General features: G+C 37.7%; 1 protein-coding gene across 2 annotated transcripts in view; it reads left to right on the top strand.

Annotated features, from left to right (window-relative positions):
• Positions 1-22,042, top strand: part of GRID2 (glutamate ionotropic receptor delta type subunit 2) — a 664,166-nt gene that overhangs the window by 514,128 nt on the left and 127,996 nt on the right. For both annotated transcript variants that reach the window (XM_079306473.1, XM_079306474.1), the window contains exon 9: positions 14,958-15,059. In XM_079306473.1, the coding sequence (XP_079162599.1) occupies positions 14,958-15,059 (102 nt within the window). The remainder of the gene's footprint in view (positions 1-14,957; positions 15,060-22,042) is intronic.

Here is a 22,042-nt window from a genome sequence, read left to right as displayed (position 1 = left end):
CATCGTTTGTAATTGAAATGATATGTTTGTATGATTTATGATAGTGTATTTTATCCTGAACTGACATCTGGTATGGAAAACTTCAGCCTATGTAGTTCAAATTGCCAAATCTAGCTAACAAAAAATTGATGCTTCACAGCACAAATGATAGGGTGACCTTAATAATGACCCATTAAAACTCAATCTATTATGTATTTCTAAGAATACGTCAGTTTATGCTATGATTGTGTCTTACATCTGCTGCTAATTCTGTATTTAAATTCAAGGAAATTGGCTTGTTTTCCTTTTAAAGATTTGTATCAATCTTCAAGAATTTAGACAACCATCATTGATAAAACTTGCAGATAACTACAGGAGGAGTTATTTATTATTAAAACAGTCTGGATTATTGATAAAATGGGACTTACGGGAAAATAGGGTGGATAATCGATAACAGAGAGAGACATTGCTTTGATGAAGAAGAGGCTTTAAACTTTCCATCCTTTTTCCTCATTCTGTAGAAGTTTTCTTTCCCCTTTCAAAGGCACCAACTGCCTGTGCAGATCCCCAGAGGGCATCACCTTCTGGCAGAAAGGGCTTCATCATCCCTCAAAGAGCTGAGGTTCAATTGACCAGTCTTTGCTTCACTGGATCCTCTTGTGCTTTTTGAAGATGGGTGTGATGTCTGCCCTTTTCCAGCCACTAAGACTTTCCAGACATCAGAGATCTGTAGATCCCTCAGCCATATCAGCTATATCCTGTGGGGTTCCATGGACTCTTTTTCTTCTTTAAGCACATCCTCATGAATTTCCTCGTGACAAGTGTAGTACTTAATTCCCCAACCCTCTGATACGAGGTGCAGGAGCTGGAAAGCCTGAGGACAGACCCTGACAGTAAATATTCTATCAAAGAAAGCATGTTCCTCATCTGTTCCTGTGCTTGTTGTCTCTGGGTCCTTCACCCATTGAGCAGCAAACCTTTTCCATAGCCTTCCATAGATATATATGGAGAGCTCTTCTTTTAATGCCTTACTCCTCCTAGATGCACAGAACATCACTTGTGCCATATCCAGTTTCCTGTCTGACAGCGTGCCCATCAGCAATTCCCCTGTGAACCCTCTCCAAAAAAAGATCCCTGTGTTTTAGTCTAGAGTAGTCTTGGTGAGAAATCCTGTCATGATATTGAGGTTGAAGAGACCATCCTCAGGACTGTCAGGCAGACTGTTTAATGTAAAAAGTTGTAATTTGTCTGTGCCACAGTTTTACTTTCCCTGTGGTTTTTTTTCTTTTTTGTCTGTTGTTCTACAACTCCTCTTTGACCTATCTCCATCCTAAGTAATCTGTTATAACCAAGGACTGTCAGGCCTACAGGGAAAGGGTTATATCTTTTATAAGACCAAATAATACAGCTGGAAGAAAAACAAGAAAGATTTTTGTCTCAGAGGACTTTCATTAGATTTCTGAGCTCAAAGCTCGTTCTCTCCCCTGACTATATTTCTTGGTCTAATAAAAGATATTACTTCTCTTCACAAGCCTAGCAGGTTCACAGAATTACACCAGCAGAGTTACAATGACACTTCTGTATGAGCAAGGAGACAAAAGCCTGTACAATCCAGAATAATACATGTTATATATGTTAAGGTTATCTATTCAATGTAGTCATTCTGAGCATGGTGATAATTAGCAGAGAAATAGGCTGGCCAGATTAGATAATGTTTTTCAAAAGAGATATGAGCCTAATACAGGTTTCTGGAGATTGGAATAGAAAATTTACAGTGTACTAGGTAGGGATAGACCTGCTGGAGTGACTTATACTTTGTTTTCAACCATGAAATAGAATATAAGAAGTAACAGAAAGAAATATCAAGGTAATTCTCCTAGCTATCAAAGTGAGATAATTATAAATCCCACTAGCAATGGGAGAAAGAAATTAGTTAATATTTTCCAGTTTAGCACATTTTTTTATAGCAGTCTGTGCTTTCAAATCTATCTTGAAATCACAAAACCACAAGACAGTCAGGTTTGTTATCAGGGATTTGGATGCAGAACAGCTGGTTTGTGCAAGGACTTAGTTCTGCTTGTTCAAGAAATTTAAATTTGCTAAACAGTGATGGTTCCTGAGAGCAGGACTGTCATGTGCTGTGTAATGCTTGCACTAAGTTATTGTTAATGCTTTCTTAGATAGTATGTGGTCTGTATTTTCAGAGGTTGTAAAGCTGATAAGGATTGAACTGATAAATGCAGATGTTCATGTCAGAAACCACAGTCCAATCATGAAAAAAAAGATGTCCTGTAAGGACAATATGCCCAGGCAAACAAACCAGCATAGCTTTCTGATTATTGAATTCTTTGGACAAACTGCCTGTAATCTCCATAAAGGAGCTATTACATGATATTATTCCATGAATAAATTTGTATATGAAAAATAGATGAATTATTCACTCAGTTTTAGTGCATCTTGCATAGAGGCAATTTATATTTCCTATAGCAGTAAAAATTCTCATTTTAATTAGTGTTCTAATGCAATGAAAAGTGATCTGAGCATAGCTCCCAGGTGTTGTACTAAAAATGGAGACACATTCAGGATCTATTCTGAGAAGAAATATAGTTGCATTTGCAGGTGTAAGGGTAGGATTGGATTCTCATATAGGCTAGTGAGGCTTATTTTCACTAAAATTCTTTGGCTTACACCAACCCAGACTCCAACCCTCAACTGCCTTATATTCAGGTTCATGTTTGTGAACCTGATTGTGTATTAGGGGTGCAATGCAGTGCAGGTTAAATGAGTAATATATAGCTATGCCAACACAGTTAATGAAAGTGGCTAAATTGTTTAAATTAGAACAAATGCTGACAGATTAATGGCATTCATCTCTGCTTTAAACAGTGGATAATGGATAGATGCCACACCAGGTAATAGGCTCGTTTTTTTTTTTTTGGTCTCTGTAGCCTGACGTGGGTGACTTGAAGCATATTACCTGGGATGGAGGTTAGTTTTGCAGGGAAATTTTAAAACCATGATATTAAAAACAAAAAAATAAGTTAAAAATTACTATAGTGAGTTTGTGTTAAAACCCAAAACTATAGTAATAATAGCTTCTAAATTTATGGATACCAGTAACATTCTCCATCAAAAGTATAATAGAGCTGAACTCTTGGACAAGAGTAGTATCACCAAGATTCAGCTTTCAAGAAAGGATTCTCAGTCCTGCAGGCATTTACACTTTTCCAGCAGCTGTTAACCACAGGGCCTGCTCCATGAAAAATGATCAATGTCCCCATGCAAAAGCTATGAGTGTGCACTGGGAGATAATGCACTTGTACACACAGGTGTGTGGAGAAAAAGACTTGAGGATTCTGGTTTTGGGCTCTGTCTGACATTTAGAAATATGGTATTTTTAAGCCACCCTTCTCAGCTGAAAGAAATTTCTTATATGAGAAGAGGCTGGTAAGGTAATTTGAGCCTAACTATTGATTTTTTAATGTACTCTTAAGACAGATATTTCTTTCTTCTTAAAAGTAGTAGATCTTTTCAAATGAAAATATGATTTTAAAATAGGTATCATCCCTTAAAATTAAATCCCAGAAAGACTGTAGTTATGAGCCCAGTATTACTACTTAGCTGATTAAATTATCACTGCCATATATGCCAATATGTTCTTAAACTAACTAATGAAAATTCTCAATCGTTTAAAGTTCTTGGTTTCCTTACCCAATTTCAGCACTGTGTATTAATTTATTGTCAGGAATATAGTGTTCTAGCAAATATAATTCTCATCGTTTGCAAAACAGATTTATCATGTGTTTCTGTAGTTTTAATTACTACGATGTATTTCTAATTTATTTTTGTGGCAAATTCCTCTGTCATTAGAGCAATGATTTTCATTTGTAACAAAAATTTATTTCAGTGATTCAGCTATTCTAGACAGGGCTTAGTAGATGTGTCATTTAATCTTTTAAACTAATGATTTACTCTTTTCTACAAGGATCTTTTATTTAAGTCTTCAGGTACTCTTCAGAATATCATTTGCCATTTGATGTCTGTGCAAGCATATGAAATTTAATCACACTGATGCCTCTGTTTCTTTAATGCAGAATATCCACTCCTGTTTGTGGCTCCACTGAAGTAGTTACTGATCCTGATAGGATTTAGATATTCTTTAGTGGAGAACTGAGTAGCAGTAAACCCAGTGGACCCCAAATTGGCTCTCAGCCATGCATGTTGTGTAGCATGCACCAGTGTAACACAGATATTTTAAACATGTACAGCTGTGGCAGCTCTACAGCACTGCCCCCAGGAAAATCAGAATTACACTTTTCTTGCTAGTAAGGTAATGATGCCTCTAAAGTGTAATTGGAGGCATCATCAAAAGGCCATAGGAATACAGATCTGGTTTAGGGAGAGCCTTTCTGCTACCTAATTGTGGATACTGGTGAAGACTCAGGGAAAGATGCAGATTGGACTTTCCCAAGCTACTCAAAGGAAAACAAAAGCAAAGGAATTAATGACAGAGATTAACAGCTGATCTGATCACAGAGCAGTGCCTGAGAAACGTGATGTTTGGTAAAGGCAAGTTTCAGGAAGTGCTGCCTTTCTTGGGCCAATGAGCCTTTTCTATCCTGTGTTCCACAATCTAGTCTATAAAAGTGTGGTTGCTTTTTTACTAAATTGCTTTTCTCCTGCCTCTGGAGGAAGTCGTGTGTTGCTATATCATTTTCCCCTTCCTAGCCTTATAGTGACACCTAATGATGAAGCAAATGCCCTCTGGCATATAGAAAGGAATGAGTTGAATGTATTGGCTGTGCTGAAGGTGAGTTTACAGTGTTGGTAGTTATAGAATTGCTTTTGACCATTATCAGTATAATATTTGGTTATCAGCACAGCAGTTTGTGGCCTTTAGGCCAAAGATGATTTCAGTAACAGTCTGTTGATGCTAAAGAGGTTTTGCTTTGCAATTAAGGCTAGACCATCTGCAGGCAAAAATTTCAGAAAGTACTATCTGGACCCCATGAAGGGAGGGACACCAGGTATGAACCAGACCACATTACTCAAAGATTCCCCAGTGCTCAGTGCTCCTGGTACCCGTGCTGATCTTTAGGATGCTGGGTGAGCACACCTGCTCTCTTTGCAGTTGAATGTAGCAGGAAGAAGTTGCTTCTTGTAACCCAGGTTGTTGGCCACAACTATCTCCTGAAATTCACTCTTGACCTTTTTGTTCTCCACTGCCCCAAGTGTCAGGGTTGAAAAAGAGTCTTCAGAAGAAGGTGCTGTTTCTTCTCAGATGGGGCCTGATACTAACTCTGCTTGGTCACTGCTGTGGTAATTTTTTTTTTTTTATTTCTTTATTAATAGTTCTGATTCCAAAGACAGCTTCTCTGTGCTGAAGGAGTGGAAAAAAAAGCACTCTGCAATCTTATTTTCTTCACTTCCAAACTCTCAAAAATATAAGATTCAGTAAATCACTTGTAATATCTGATCCATAATGCACTAAAAGCTGGTGACTCTGTAGCCTTATACTCTGTGAGCATGGGCTATACTGAAGTAATATTTTCTAACCTAGCAGTGGCAAAATGCAGCTTTGATTTACTAGCCAGTATCAAGCTGGTAAGTCTGTGACATATCCAGCTTAGCAGACCACTTTTTTTCTGCCAACGCTAAGAATAAATCCTGAATTTTAGAAACAGTGTATTGATCTATGTGTAAGCAATGACTGTTTCCATTTCTGTGTTCCTCATTTAAGCATCCCAGGAATCTGAAGAATCAATGGAAAGCAGTTTGTCATCTAGTGCTACTCCTGCTGCACTGCCATGCTAGCTCCTCTGTAGTGAGAAACCTGAGGCAAAATATTGGAGTAAAAGCTTGTTTTGGTTTGTCACTTTTTACCTAAGCTCTTCATTCTTTAGGCACTCTCCAGAGTGCCTTCACATATGCACATTTTAAATGGAAATAAGCTAAGCTGCCCTTTCATGCAAATTTCTCATGGTCCATCAGCTTTTTTCTTTCTCTCTCTCTTTTTTTCTTTTTCTTTTTTTAATATTTACTTTTTGCTTGGTGAGCAGCTGTTTCCTAGCCCCTGTGCTTGGGAAGCATGTTGCACTAGTATGTATGAAAAGGAGACATTCTTGTCAGCTCTTTCTTTGTACTACATTTAAGAAAGAGCTGGCAAACTCTGCTGTGCTGAGCAGCAGAAAATGTAAGATACTTTGATGTTGTGTAAGTTTGAACAGCTTCTGGACAGGTACAAATATCCTTGAAGATATAGAAATTGTCTATGCTGAACACTGGTGTATGTTCTTTCCATACCTACATGCTAATTCCTTTGCTTTTCATGTGGGTGATGAGAGGCTGAACGTGTCTGAGGAGACAGGGACCCACAGTCTTTGAGATAAAAATAGTAATCTTATCACAACTGCCTCCCCTTGATTTTGTATTTGGAGGAAGTGTTTTCATGTCAGTACATCAGTGCCTCAACTAAGAAAAGGAGGTGTTTTTCTGTGTCCTTTTCTTATTTGGTGTTCCATAGTCAAGTTAAGAATTGTGTAGCAATGACAAAGATGCTAAGTATAAGTACGATATGAAATGAGGTTGTTCTATTTCCAGGGTTTTCCAGGACATGCATTTCCATGGTATGTGCATCCTAGGAATATCCTCCACCCTTCACCCAAGTCCAGTGGGTTTTTTCATGCATGAGGAAAACAACCACAGCAGTACTGCCCAGGAGCATTCAGTAGCTGAATAAATAAATAAACATACTTTTGAATAAATAGTGCTGAGGTATTGCTTCCTTTAAAATCCTTTAGCCTGCCAAATAAAAATGGAGATTCACATATGCTATACCTGAAAAAAAGAGTATACTTTGTAACATTTTATTTATATGAAAAGATAACTAGATGTAGAGTTCCTTGATGCATTGGTGTGAAAGCAGTGTGTGATAATTCTGCTTACACTTCAAATAAAAATTAAAAAAAAGCTAAAGAGGGGCCACTGAAATTAGTCCAGATGTTTTGTAGCCTCATTGGGCCCCTTGTATATTTAAACATGCATTCCTTGCCAGCTGCCTTTAAAATGACTCCCAATTTCTTTAGTGCAAGCACAGGTCTGTACTTCTGCTCTGCTACTGCAGTTCCTGTGCTGGAATTACATAGGATTCTTTCTTTTTCTTCCAAGTTTGGAGAATGATGAATCCAATGCACAATTCTTCATATGGGTTTACTCCCAGAGCTGACTCCTAGACTACTAATTCAGTAATTCTATGGAAAGGGAGATCTTTATTGCAGAAAAAAAAAGAAAAAAAAAAAAAAAGCCAAGGTGTTTCTCAGCACCCATGCTCCAAGCTGACTGACTGCATTGCAGTGTGGAGGTGCCCACATAGCTCAGCACTGGCAGCACTCTGCTGCAGAAGCAGGGAATTCACCTTAGGCCACTTCAGTCTACAGTGAAGGATCCACTTGCATGGTTTGGTGGACTGGGTTTATTCAGAATGCTGTTCTGTAAACCCACTCCCCTCCAAATGAAGAGTGGTGGACTTGCTCTGCACTATTACTATTTGGATTTCTTACTGGAATGCTGCCCCTAGAATTTTTGAGTCCTGCAACAGCAAACAGATTTTGTTGATATTCCAGTTTGACAAACCACTTCTGAAAATTCAGATCTCAAAAAAGCACCTTACTAAGCTGAGGGTAATGCTGGGGTTCTGCTGAAGAATGTTTGGCTGCTGCCAGGGAACTGATGAGAACCTGAAATGTGCTCTGTGTGTTTTCTTGCTACCTGTAGAGGAGCTTCATGCAACCAAATGGAAAACAGTGCTTTTCATTGTTTTTCACTTAATAGGTTTGATCAAAGGTTTTCTGATGGTATCAAAAGCTTATATAATGTGATTTAATACAAGCTGGAGTAGTAACCTGGAGTATTTTTCTCTGGTTTCATAAAGATCCAGTGGTGAACCAAACAGACCAAGTTCACTTAAAAACCTGATTTTTTAAGAGTTTTGGTTTTCTTCCAGACCTTATATGACTTAGATAAAAGACAACCATTTGAACTCTTAATATGCTTATGAGAAAGCAGACAAGCATTTGCAATTAAAAATCAAAGTGACTATATTTAAACTGTAAACAAACCTGAATTTCCTTGGTATTATCAATTACCCTGTAATAATTCAGACAAAAGTGAGAGCTTCCAGTGTAAAATGAAAGTGATATTCATGGGTTTTACTCTGGCAGTATGAAGAAATTTCTTAGCAAGGGGGAGAAGTTGGTATTGGGTCAAAGAACAGGCTTTTCTGAGTGTTTGACTTTAATTGAAATATGGAGGCAATGGGAAAAGAGATCAACATCTGACTCATTTTTATCCTTGTCTGATTCTTTTCTTCAGAGTTTGCAAGGTTGTCAGGAAATAGTAGTAAAAAAAATACCAGCAGTAAAGATGAAAGCAAAGGAAACAGGGCTACACAGTAATTTATTTTGTTAAGTCCCATCTCCCTCATAACACAAAAGGAGAAGGAGGAGCTGGGGAGAAGTTTGCTGAGGAGAGGACTGCCTGAGAGAAAAGGAGATCCAAGGGCAAAGAGGAAGGGGAATGGACCCAAAGTGATTTGAAAAATGAGTCTAAGCTGAATGTAGTGAAAAGTGATGTCCCTTGACCAACCCAAACCCTAAAAAAACAAACAAACAAGAAAAAAATGAAAAAGACAGGAAAAAGCTGCAGGAAATGGAAAGGAAGATGAAGGGACAGAAAAGCAGAGAGAGCAGTAAGTGCACTGAAAGCACACAGAGAAATTGATGGCAAGAGGTATTGCAGTGTAGGAAAGAGGAAGATAACCACGGGTTAGGGAGCTGCTGGTAGTACTGAATTCACAGTAAAAAAAAAGGACTAAAGAAGGGAAAAAGGGTATTTTCCAAAGAGATGACAGAAGGAGAAAATTATAGATTAAGATCACCAAATTTCAAATGAAAGGGAAAGAAGAGAGAGCGAAAGTAAGCCAGAGATAAAGAGATGTGGGTAGGAGGGGGGGAAGTCAGAGATCATTACAATGGCACCACTAGCTTGGAGAGATGGTTCATTTTCTTTGAGATATGGTGATTTACTATACATTTGAAAAATCATACCATTAGATTCTAGAAGCTTGGCCTAAGCACTAAGCATCAGTTTTGTGAGTAGAGCATGCAGTGGGAAAACCTATTAAGTTTATGTTGTTTCCCCTGTAAATTCAACATTTTTCAGTGGACTAAAATACCCAATTATAACTTCTGGCAGCAATCTGGGTCCTTGAGAAAACACTGAGGCAGGAGCTAGTAGGCAAATGCACAGCAGGTTACCAGCAGGTAACTTTCCATTAGCTTCTTTATTTCAGTTCAGTAAGAAAAGGAAATTTGGGTAGTCCCCAAAGCAAAATATTTTATTAGCTCTGTTCAATGTTATTCTGCCTTGTACATTGGCTTTGAGGAAAGAAATTCCTACTGAGGTCACTTGCACTTGTGTCTATGATCAGTTAAGAAAACAAATAGCCCACCTCGACTGCTGGAATTACAATCCTTAGTGTACTGGATATAAAGCTAAACTTGAGTATTCACATCCTCTTAACAACTTGAAAATAACAAAGCAAGTGTAGGGGCAGGCCATTCCTTCTAGGCCAGAGACAAATTAAAGCAATAAAACACACTGTACAAAACAATTAACGAATGCACAGAACTATATAGATTTCACCACACAGAATGCAGGAGAAACAAGTGCTGCTATACATTACTCAATTGTTGAGCACAGTATTTTCTATTGATTTTAACAACTTTCTATTTGCTGACTATTACCTAAGCTTTGGTGAAGGCAGCAGTTAGACACAGAAAGCTGTCCTGCTAGCTAATCCTATTAGGAAATTGCTGTGAAGAACAAAACTGATCCTTACTTCTTCAATCAAGCCCAGGGGTACTAAAGCCCTCAGTTAACTCCTGACCACCAGATTTTTGCAGATTTGGTTGATCAGTTTTTGGTTGCTGCCTTAAAAGCTGAACTGAAGGGACTCTAACCAGGTAACAGAGCATCTGACTACATTTGACATATTTGACAACCAAAAGATATTTTTTATAGTGTTTCTTTAGTGAGACAGTTTTTAAGCAATAGGATTGAATTGTTGCTGCCGTGCTAGGGGAGCAAAAAGGAGGCAGAGGAGAAGTAAAAAGTCCCTTATTAAAGAATCAAATCACACTTACATAGAGTAGATCGTGGAACTAAGGATAGCAGTAATTTCATTGGTGCGAGGTACACCCCTGGTAAACATGCTTTCATGAAAACATCACATCTCTCACACATCCAGCAGGTGCTTAATCATTGTCATAATTCTTTGTCTTATGTTTTCCTTGAGCAGCCTGAGAAAATCCAAGCTTCTTCTTTCCATGACTTTCACCAGTATCCACATTTAGTGGGCTGATTTCCCAGTTGCTGTTGGACATATTAAACAACAGCTGACAAGAGGCATGAAGAATACTCTGTGCAAAACAATTTCTATGTTGTCCTGCTTGACTTTTGCCTAAACTGGTGTCCTAGAATATTTTGCAAATGCTGAAACCACACATCATCAAAAAACCTCCACCTTTTTCTTAATTATTTTTGTTGTGTGCCTCACTTCTAGTCTCCCAACCCTCTTGGGAGTTGGAACCATCCAGCTGAGTGTCATTTTGTGACAGCTTCATGGGGTCTTTTCCATTTTTGTGAATTTGGTATGCTTTGGAATGGAAAAGGGGATTATTAATGCAGGTTTCTTCTGTTGGTCAGATCTTATAAGAATTCAGTTCCTAAAGCAGGTTGGAACCAGGTGAAAACTGTGGAGGGAGTTTGTGAAGTGCACGTGAGTACTTCAGGCAGGGAGGCTGAGATTTCTGTGGTGCACCAGCTCTCTATGAACTGCTCTGTCATAGGGATTTCCACTGGAAATGTTTTGTCAGGCTGTTCCTACTAAAACCAAGATATTGTTGGGATTTTTTTCTTTAAATGGCAGAGAAATGAATGAAAGAGGAGCCAGTGATCCCAATGTCCTTATAGATTTGGGTTACAGATGCAGTGCTGTTTTCTCTCTCAGATTTCCATTGCACCTCCCCTAGAATATTTTCTGCTCTTGACCCATAATAGTGTTGTGGTAATGCAGTGTGAGTTCAAGGTGGTCACATTGGATAAACTAGTTCCTGTATATTTTCTATGTTAATTGAAGTTTGATATAATGACAAGCACTAAAGTAATTCATCTCTACCAGTATTCTGGTTTTATTCATTTTCTCTGATGGTCCTCAACTGTGATCATACCAGGCCAATGTATTTTTCTTGATTAATTGACACAATCTGCATTTTAGTCGGCCAGAAAAAGAAGTGAAAGGTCTCAGATATTCAGAGAGTTCACTGGTTGCATAGGAAGTAAGGGAGGAAAACTGGCTGTAAACTCTGTCATAAAGACATTATAGACTTTAGTGTTCCAAATTCCTTATAAATAATGAAATTGTAACTCCCCATGAAATGGATTTTGCCTACTTTAATACTGAGATACAAATTAAAGACCTTCCATAATGCATTGCCCATATAGTAAAAATTTTCTAATGAAGAAGGGAAGTAAGTTTTTGGCTTTGCCAGCAAGACATGAGAACAAAGCCCATTTTGACATTGATGATAGTCAGGATAACAAGCTGGGATGTGGGATGAACAGAAAGAGATTGCAAATTGGATATCAAAGGAAGTAGAAGACTGACAACTTTTCCATCTTCATCATATTACATTAAACCTAGAAGAGTAAAAGCTGTCATTAGAATAAATAAAAGAAACTGAAACAGAAGTTCAAAGAACTATAAATGATAAATTTTGTGTGGTATGAAGATGACAAGCACTGTGCTCAGTAAGAGTTCCCATCACCCATCTGCCCAAATCCATCAGAATTAATGTGATATTTTGTTATTGTCTGATCTATTCTCTCATTTCAACAATCAGAGAGAGAACAAAAGAAAAAGGAAGTAACTGCAGAAGCAGCAAATGTTTTGCAGAACCAGTTAAACAAGAAAAAGCTGAAGAGGGAGCTTCATACCACCCCCATCTCAATGTTTCAGCAGTAGTTATATTTGTTCCTTGTTGCAATGACAAGCTCAAATTGTCATCAATAAATGCTGATTTGTTTTCTCCTAATAACAGTAAGCAGCTCCCACTCAAAATCAATTTCAACTTTGTTGGCAAGACACTGCACATTTGTCTTCACCATGACTGAGCTGCATAAAGGAACAATTGAATTGAAAATTAAGTGAACAATAATTGAAAAATAAAAAGTGCCTTTTTAAAGGAAAATTAGTGCTATACTGAATCTCCAGAAATGTTATGTTGGTGGGGGGGGGTTGCCCTAGAAAAGGTAGGGTTGGGCTAAAAACTTAATTATATAAATATGTGCACATTAATGTACATAATTAAAAATGGACTTTAACCTCAAAAGGATAAAAAGACTCTTCAGCAACTTCCTAGGGTTTTAGTTCTGGCAAAAGCAGCAGAGTTTCTGCAGTAATTATACATCCAACACATTTGGATATGCTAATTGGATCTAAGTTCTAATTAGTTTCTTTGTGTGACTAAGAATGACAATCACTGAATTAATTGAATGCAGTTTTGCTGTGAACTTAGTAGTGTTTTCACTGTTTTTCATACAGAAAATGTAGCCCATGGAATGCTTTGCTTTATGGGATGTCAGTGATTTGTCACAAAGTACAGTGTGAGTACATTTGCAGAATTTCACTGTACTGTTATAGGGAATGCACTTCAGCACTCAGGTTATCCAACTCAGGTGTTGCCTGGGACTGGTGAGGACCTGGGCTGTGTCAGGAGTCCATCCATGACTGGAGAGCACCTGGATACCCTGAGCAGGACCAGAAGATGCAGGGAGGGCTGCTGTGATCTCTTGCTGGTTGTTGTGATCTGATGGCAACACAAAGTGGGGAAACCAAACAGGGATAATTTGTGCTTTTATTTAGGTACAGCCATAGGAAAGATGAGCAACTTCAAGAGATTAACAGGATACCTCCTGATTTTGTTTCTCATTGTATCCTGTTGCTGCTTTCAGTTTCTCTGGGGTTCTGGATCTAGTAGATCCTTGATTCAGTCATTACTTGTGATTACAAGTAGGCTCAGCATTACCCTCACTCATTCCCTGAATGTGAAATAACCTTGACTTCAGAAAGGTATGAATTAGCTGTGAGTACTTCTGAAAGCAGCAGAGAGAAGTGACCACACTGCTTTAAGGCCATCTTGCTTTGGGAATTAGAATCATGGGATCATTTAGATTGGAAAAGACCTGTGAGACCATTAAGACAAACCTAACTTCTATATCATTGAACAAAGTTATTTTTTACTATTTGAGAGATGCATTTCTTAAGGAGGCACCTTCAAAGAATTGATATGCATGTATTGAAATTCAAAAATTTAGCAGCTGCTCTAGTCTAATAGGTGCAACAAAGAAAACAAGTATTTCAGATTACCCATTTCTGAAATTGTTAAATATGTTGACTTAAAGTTTGTTCCTTGTTTTCTGTTTCACTTTGTAAGATCTATGAAACACACATACAAAGCCTTTTCACATGAATAACTGAAAATAATGATATCTGTAAATTTATGTTCAAATACAGTCAGCAAAGCCCCCTTCTTTACAAACCCTTTTAGATGCTTTGAGGAAACCTGCCATTTCTGAGACTCTGTTTGAGATTACAGTAATATTTTCAGTGTTTTACAGTTTGTTCCTCTCAGATTATGGAGTTGAATTCTCCAAGAGTAGAGGCCACTGGACCCAACAATAGCCTACAGGTGTTAATCTTGGTTTGTCAGAGGGAATTAAACCTTTTGGTTCTTTTAAGTAGGAGTCAGAAGATGAGCATCCCTGCAAAAGTTCCATTCACAGTCCATGGACAAGGCATTCAGAACAAGAAGTGGTAGCTGCAGGTGCCTGTCTCTTTGGCTGTGGAATGACTTCACATAGACAATTGGTTTACCTGCCTTAATTGAGACTCTTAATTGAGGCTTCAAAGTCCTCTGGAGTCAGTCATTGTCCTTCTGTTGGGTTTTGGATTTAATACTGATAATTGTGCAGGCCAGCTGAGTGTGGCAATGAATTTCCAAAATGAAACTGATTGTCTTGGTGTGTGGTGCCAAGGGATGTGTTTGATTTATTGATGGATATGTTTCTCTATGCTCAAAAAAAGCATCTACCATCATACAAAAAACCAGGCAAATTATATTTTCAGAGAAGCTGAATTACAAGTCGGAACCTACTAAACACAGACTGAAAGGAGATAAATCTAGAGAAATCCCTGAGCAAAAACTTCATCCACAGAAGCTCAATAAATACCATAGCACCAATGAAAAAATGGCATAGATGAACTTTTTCTGCATTATCTATTGCAGTACTCTCTCAATACTGCAATGTGCCTATCCAATGGTCTTTTCCTCAATCATCTTTAAATGTGATTTTTAACCTGGATTAAAATCACTGCTGTTCCATTATCAATTAGTAGTATAAGCTTTAATTAGAGCTGGTGTAATTCCTTTTGTCAGAGTTCCGCTAGGAAGAATGGGCTGGAGCAGAGAGCGTGCCAAAATGGTGGTAGCTATTATTTCTCCAATTAGTGTATTACTGAAAGCAAGGTAGAAATATTTTTACAGCTACAGTACTTTTTAAATGTTTTTCAGTAATATTGTAATCCTCTCTGACCTCTTTTAAAGTAATGCCTATAACCCCAGATCTGGATGCTGTCATCCGTTGCACAATGGTATTTAAAATCAAGAACTGATATTCCTTAATTGCTTCATTTTCAATTCCAAGATGAATCTGTGCACAAACCATTCCCTGAGTTTCCATCCCATTGATTCCAGAAGGTTTTCTGTCTATTTCATATGTTCCTGCCTAAAGCCACATAGGAGGAATGACTAGCAAAGTTTTCTGGGCAGTGAGAAAATTATTTTTGTTTTCTCTTTTAGCTTGGCTGCTGGAATCCTGTAACTGGTCTGAATGGGTCACTGACAGACAGAAAGCTGGAGAACAACATGAGAGGAGTGGTTCTGCGTGTGGTCACTGTGCTGGTAAGCAGATGCTCATCCTTCTGCACTAACAGGAATGTATTTTCTTCTTTTTGCCTCATCTTTTTATTAAGTGCACCATTTTACTAAGAAAGTAGTTGGTGTTAGAAGGATGGATTTAAGCAGGTCAAAAAAACCCAGGAAGATGGATAATTTTCAACAAAATAAAATTGTTTATCAGTACAGCACATTTCAGACTGATTCAAACACATTAGAACCTGTTTCTTGCACAGCACATTCTAAATTAGGTAACACAAGCCTGTGAGCTGATAAAGGGCAACTCCAAGTGCCCTGTTAGCTAAAGTTACCTAGATGAAGCTCTAAGTGATTCAATTCCAATCACCTTGGCAAACTGAGTGCAGCCTAACACACTCAGAAAATATTCAAGGTCAGCTTCAGTCCAGTAAATTTAGTTTGATAAAACATCTACTGTCCCATCTTAGCTTTTCTTCAGCCAGGTTCCTCCCTTGTGTGGGCACCTTACATTAAGGGAAATGCTTGGTTTAAAGCTGAACAGACAATGTCTACCAAAATAGGAATTTGTGTTACGAGACCAGTGTATTCCCTAACATAAACTCATCTTTAGGAGAAGTTTTTAAGAGTGGAAAAAGATAAAGAAAAAGAAAATAATATGAGACATATAGCCCTCTTTGGACTTTACATAAATACAAAGTTGACCCAAGGCTACAGAACTGTCAAGGTTAGATTGAGCTATTTCCCTCTTGCTACTCTCTACTTGTGTTTGAGTTCAGTGTCTGAGGGCCCAGCACTTTTTTATAAAGAACAAGACAAGGAGTTTTCAGGGTTTGCATTGCTGGCAGTGCATGATGAAGGAAGAGGCTCTGTCTGGGGTGGAAGGTGGAATCACCAGAGCATGTCAGTGCCATAGACATAGCACCTTCGTACTTCTCCAGTAATTTTATGAATGTTTAGCACCTTTATCTGTCAGGGTGAACATTCTATTCCAGCTCCTAGTACATTAGAGAATTCCTGTGGTAATATCTACAAGATGAAACAAACCAAACAACAAAACAAACCACCCCAAAACAGCATCTAAAGAAACCCCACAAATCTACAAAGGAACCAAAACCCAAACTAAACAACAGCAAAAGTCAGCCAAAAAGCAATGAATGCACAGAATTAAAAAAAAAAAAAAAAAAAAAAAAAAAAAAAAAGTAATAACAGAGAGGGGGAAGATTATACTTTAATTGCATTTTAGTCAAAATAGCATCATGGTGGCAGTGGCTGGTCTCTATTTTGCCTTATACTCCTAGTAATTGGTTCAGTATAATTATTTGTTGACAAAAATTATCTAAGACTTTGCCTAGAAAAATAAATTTGAATTAGAGTATCAGCATTGTTTTTAGTAGTAGTTCTTCCCTCTCTCCCCACTGTTCCTGCTTTATCTTTGTTACTGTGACAGAGAGCTTCTTCTTTCACGTTAAAGATATACAAAAGTAATTACCTATGCTGGTAGGATTCTACAGTAATTTTAAAAGCAAAGACAGACATTTAAAGTTCAATACAGAGCATTTCAGTCTCCTCACTAGTTTTATATCTTCTGGGTCGGACAAAACTGGAGATTTGTCTTTAATCTGTTTGATGAAAATGTATGATTCATACCTTGAATGTGAGAGCAGGAGGGATTTCATTGATTTATTTTAGTGATGATCTTTATTGTATTTTCTCTTTCATCCTTCTCTCCATTCTTGAATTAAGTCAATACATTTCTGTTAAAAGTAAAGTACCTATACAGACTGATTAGTTATTGTTATTAATTCTGCTATTTTCTAAAAGAATTATCTTGATCCAGAGAAACAAGTGTTAAAATTAAATAGTAATACCTTTCAATATTAATAGGTTTCTTTTTCATTGAGAGTTGAGAAGTTCACATTATTTTGTAAATGTGCTTTGTCAACAGTGCAAATCTCTCATGCCTCTTTAGATAGCACTCCTCCTCCTCCAGTTTCATTTTGTTATGCCTTCAGGTTGAAAAGGACTTTTAAAAAAAAAAATTGCAGTGGAATTTGAGAGGATAGTTCATACTCCATAGTTCATACTGGGTTCATACTGCATTACACTAATGAAATGAAACATTCTGGAGTCTGAAAATCATAAATGATTGTGACTTATTTCCTCAGCATTTCAATAAGCAAATGCTGAACAATTCCCATCATCCACATCCATCTACTAATTCCCTTCCTCAAGTAAATTTAATAATTATGAGCTACATATCTGCAGACCTTAACCAAAATCTCTTTGTGAGGATGGCAGAATACAATATAGCCCCAAACTGGAAATCATGTGGTTTCTCTTGGCAGAGAATCCTGGTTCTTCTGCAGTAAATGTGAATGCTCTCCTTTGCATAAATAGCAATAAGAAATATTTCTTTGTGGTTTATGCTGAGGAGAACTGTGGTCATGTTTGTGTACACATAATTCAATGTTTTAATCTCAGTTGGATTAGTACCACACTTTCTACACTTTCAGAAAAGGTTTATTTTGTCTGACTTAAATATCAGATCTCTCTGTCTTGGATTCCTTCCATACACAAAGCTGAAGTCTGAACTTTGTGCTTGACAAGCTGTTCTTAAGTTCAAGTCATTTGCTGGTGAATTTCTGAAATGTATTCTAAATTTCTGAAATGTAGCTCAATCAAAGTCAGCATAGCTATTCCAAACAAATTCAGAGTGTCTTGAATGAACAGTTGACCAAGAACAAATTTAGCTATACATCCATTTTGGCTGTCTCAGTTTATTCTCTTTTGCAGTGGTTCAGTTTTATTGAAAATGACCTAAAATACAGCAGATATTCTCATAATACCATTTTATTAGCAATGAAAATTACTGGATTATTCGTATTAATATTAAGACATTGGAAATGGAATTAGATTTGCTCCATTTGACAATGAATAGGGCAGCAGGTATTTGTAAAATCATATTTTCTTTAAAAGCCCCCGTTTTTCAAAAAAGGAAAAAAGTTTGCATTCCCTGCTTTAAAGCATTAAAACATTGACTGAAAAGTACAGAGCCTTTCCTGAAAGTGCATAAGGTATAATATCTAATGGTGCAAAAGATACTTGTGACTCTACATGAAAATTCAAGACAGCTCCCAAACAGGAATGTATTTTCATATCTGGAGGATCCTGAGGCAGGCAGGATAAAGGAAAAACAGATAACAGCAAGCCATGCTGAGTTATGCTTTGCCATCCATCCCCATACACAGTATCTAACAGAGAGTTATCACCTGGGTTACTTGCACAGAGCTGCAGGTTGGTCACCCTTGGCTGCAGGTGGGCACTGTGGGATGGGATGTAGTGAAAGCACTGTCATAAGGGTAGATAAGCATAGAAAGAAAAAAAAAAAAAAATTAAGAAACCTCATTTGCACCATGGGAAATGTTATCATATGTGGACTAGTTTAATTCTCAGTGGTTGGTATTAAATTCATGAGCATTTGTTGCCCAGATTAGAAAAGAAAGAAATTTGAAAGCAGACAATGTCTTTAGGGACAGGAGCTGGCAGGAGATCTGCATCTTCAGTCCCTTTTTCTACTGAATTTACCACTCTGAGAGAAGATGAAAAGTAAGATATGAAGCTAAAGCCTGGTTTTAAAAGCTGAAACTGTCTTTGGGATTTGAATTCCAATACTGGCTTAAAGAAAGTTTTGGGAAAAAAAAGTTCTTTCCAAAGCTGGAGTAACTTTCAGAGTAACAGGGGAAAGGACAGGCATAAGAAAGATAAAATAAGACAGTGTTTCAGCATATGCAGCAGAACAAACAGTCAGAAATGATAAAGGATTAAAAATGTCAGGACAAAAACATCAATGAATGACTGTAAAATAAAGATCAGCCTCAGGAAAGATAATGTACAGGGCACCTCATTAAATATTGAATAAATATCTTATAATAGTGTGCAATAATCTCATAGATAATGCTTCCTATTCTTTCTCCCAATATTTTTGGTGATCACTTTTCTCATGCAGTTCTGATCCCATTCCCCATTTTCATAACTCAGCGCTGTGGAACTTCTGTAAAGTCTCTTCATTCCATCAGGCAGCTCTATCTCTGCCCTAGTGCCCACAGTCTTTTATGAAAAATAATTTTATTGAGGTATTTATTATACTGTATATATATATATGTATTATATATATGTATTGGTATATTGGACTACAGTAGCACCCAAAATTGCAACAATTTAAATCATTATTATAAAAGCAGAAACTAATATTTGTTGATAGAGGGAGAACCTATCTTTGTATTCCTCTTCCAACCACCACACCTGTACAAGGGCCAAGTTTAAATTGCTACTGACTGGGCACAGGCCTTTTTTAATAGCTGTTTTATGTCCCTTTGAGCTACCTAGCTTGCATTAAAACAGGTCATAAACTATACAGCTATTCACTACTGTGATCATTCATTTGACAAGCTTTAATCTCACAGCCTGCTGGGAAAGCCAGCACCAGTTTTTTTTACAATTATTGTTATTTTCAACCCATTTTTCTAAAGTAGCAGGTACCATATACCAGATAAGTTGGATGTCAAGCAATTCAAATGTTTTGAGACCTGGCTGGGGCCACAGCTTGACAGCAAGGTAGGTGCAGTGCAAAGCCTGGTAGGACCAACCTAACTCACCTCTGTGTCAAGGGCTGCTCTTATCTCCTCACTGACCCTCACCCATCTGCTCCCTGGGCATATTTGCATTCCAGAGCAATTCACACAGTTCACAGAAATTTGACTTTGAAACAGAAAGAGGCTCTTACTCTGACTGTAATTATCCTTCCATTCTATGCAGGATAGAAAAGAAGGTGAGCTGTGTGACACAGCTCCTTATGAACAGGAGCCCTTGCAAGGCTGCTGGAAGGAGTCCAGTGTAGTTCCCAGCAGGTTAATGCACCCATACCACACTTCTGCTAATTCAGGTACCTGAACTATCTGCATTAAAGCCACCATTGTACTCTTCAGACATACTCTAAAACACTCCAATCAATTCTAATCTCAATCCATATTCCTGTCTTATGGTTCAGAAAGAGCTGTTACCTGCATTAAGTTATTGTGAATTAAAATCAATACACAAAGCTTGGCAGCATCCTAATAGACCATTGCCACAGATAGCTTTGAAAGAAGTTTTAGTCCAATTGCTGAGAAATGGGAGGAAGAGGGGCTAATATTCTTTGTTCATTTCTTGTAAATAGGACTAAACTAAAGATCATAATAAATCCAGAAGCTACCATTTCACTCACGAGTGAAAAAATACTCTTTAAAGTACTGTTACTGAAAGAACAAACTTTATGTCTGATTGAAGACAACAGTGAAAATATCAAACAAGTGACAGGCCCACATGGATAAGAATAGGCCAAGTGTAAAATGCCCTTAATATTGTACTCCATTTTAGGGATGTGAACGAGCTTCTTGCTGTAGAAAAGGTGACTTTTCTGTTAGTACAGCTGATGTTCCAATCAATCTGCTTGAAAAACACAGGATCAGAGAATAGTAGGTTTCAGTGCCAATATGGTTGCACAGCCCATTGATACAATACTTAGTTATCCAAGATCTTTTAGATTTGATTCCTTCATCTATGTTTTAGTTTTATTAAGGGGTGGGAGCTGTGTTAGGTTTTGCAGCCATTCTATAACTGTTGATAGTGGGAGAATTTCTGTAATGAAAGGATGAAATGCTTCAATTAAATTTTGGTCATTGATTCTAGCATGAATTAATGTACATTGTTGTACAATTAAAAATAACAAGCTGCTGTGCTGTTCGCAGCCAAATAAAATCCTCAAAACAGTGGTCAATGAAACACTTGAGAAAATTAAGTATTTGGGGCTGCATATTTCACCAAAATCTTTTGGGGAAGGAAATGCAAAATGACTAACATATAACAGGGGGCCATTAATTATTTTTTGAGTCAAGGAAAAAGTGATTTTGCCTAGCAACAAGACAATAGCATCCTGTGCTTGGAAATGTTTTGGTTATAGTTTATCAGACTTAGTGTTTCTTGGTTATAATGGCTGTGCTTGGTCATCCAACGGACATTGGAAAAGAGTTAAGAGATCTAGTAATAAGTGTGAATTTCAGTTTGGGGAGCAGTTTCTTTACATTTGCAGGGAATGGGAGTTTTTAAAGTGTTGCAGTGAATATTTACTTCATGATATTGCCAAGGCTCAGCCTGGGCTAAGGGAATCCTTTAATGTGCCTGTCCACTGTTTCTAGAGTCAGTGTCAAGCACAGATTGACAGTCTTGCCCAGACCTGAGCTTCATTTCTCACTTTCTTTTTCTCTCACTACTTGCAGCAGAGAAAGAGGGAAAATTTACTGAATGTAGAGTCCTATTGAATGGAGTGCTGCTATGAAAGTATTATATTTCAGTGTGTTCAGAAATTTTTGATGAGTAGACACACAGGTCATTTTCATATGCTTTGTGACTTCTAACCACCCATATAATTACCTACTTTCAAAAGTCTCTTCATAGAATAATTTAGGTTGGAAAAGACCTTTAAGATCATCAAATCCAACCATTAACCCAGCTCTGCCAAGCCCACCATTGACCATGTCCCAAAGTGCCACATCTACATGTCCCTAACACCTACAAATGTCTCCAGGGATGGTGACTTCACCACTCCCCTGGGCAGCCTGCTCCAAAGCTTGACAACCCTTTCAGTGGAGATTTTTCCTAATATCCAGAGTAATTCACCCCTGGCATAACTTGAGACCATTTCCTCTCACAGTTTTTTTCTTGGGAGGGAGCCAATTACCACCTTGCCATAACCTCCCTTCACGTGCTTAGAGAGCAATTATGTCCCCCTGAGCCTCCTTTTCTCCAGGCTAAACCCCTCCAGCTCCCACAGAGCTCCAATTTGTGTTGTAAATCCCAGTAGTGATTAGTTTCTCTAACCTCAAAAGCCATTTTGTTACTCAATATTTTCTGTTTAGTGCCCTGGCTAGGAAGTTTCTGTCCATGCTAAGGGGCAAAGAGAATTTAGCTGACCA

This window comes from Erithacus rubecula, assembly GCF_903797595.1.
Source record: "Erithacus rubecula genome assembly, chromosome: 5".
NCBI lineage: Eukaryota > Metazoa > Chordata > Aves > Passeriformes > Muscicapidae > Erithacus > Erithacus rubecula.
This window is presented reverse-complemented; position numbering and strand designations above follow the sequence as displayed.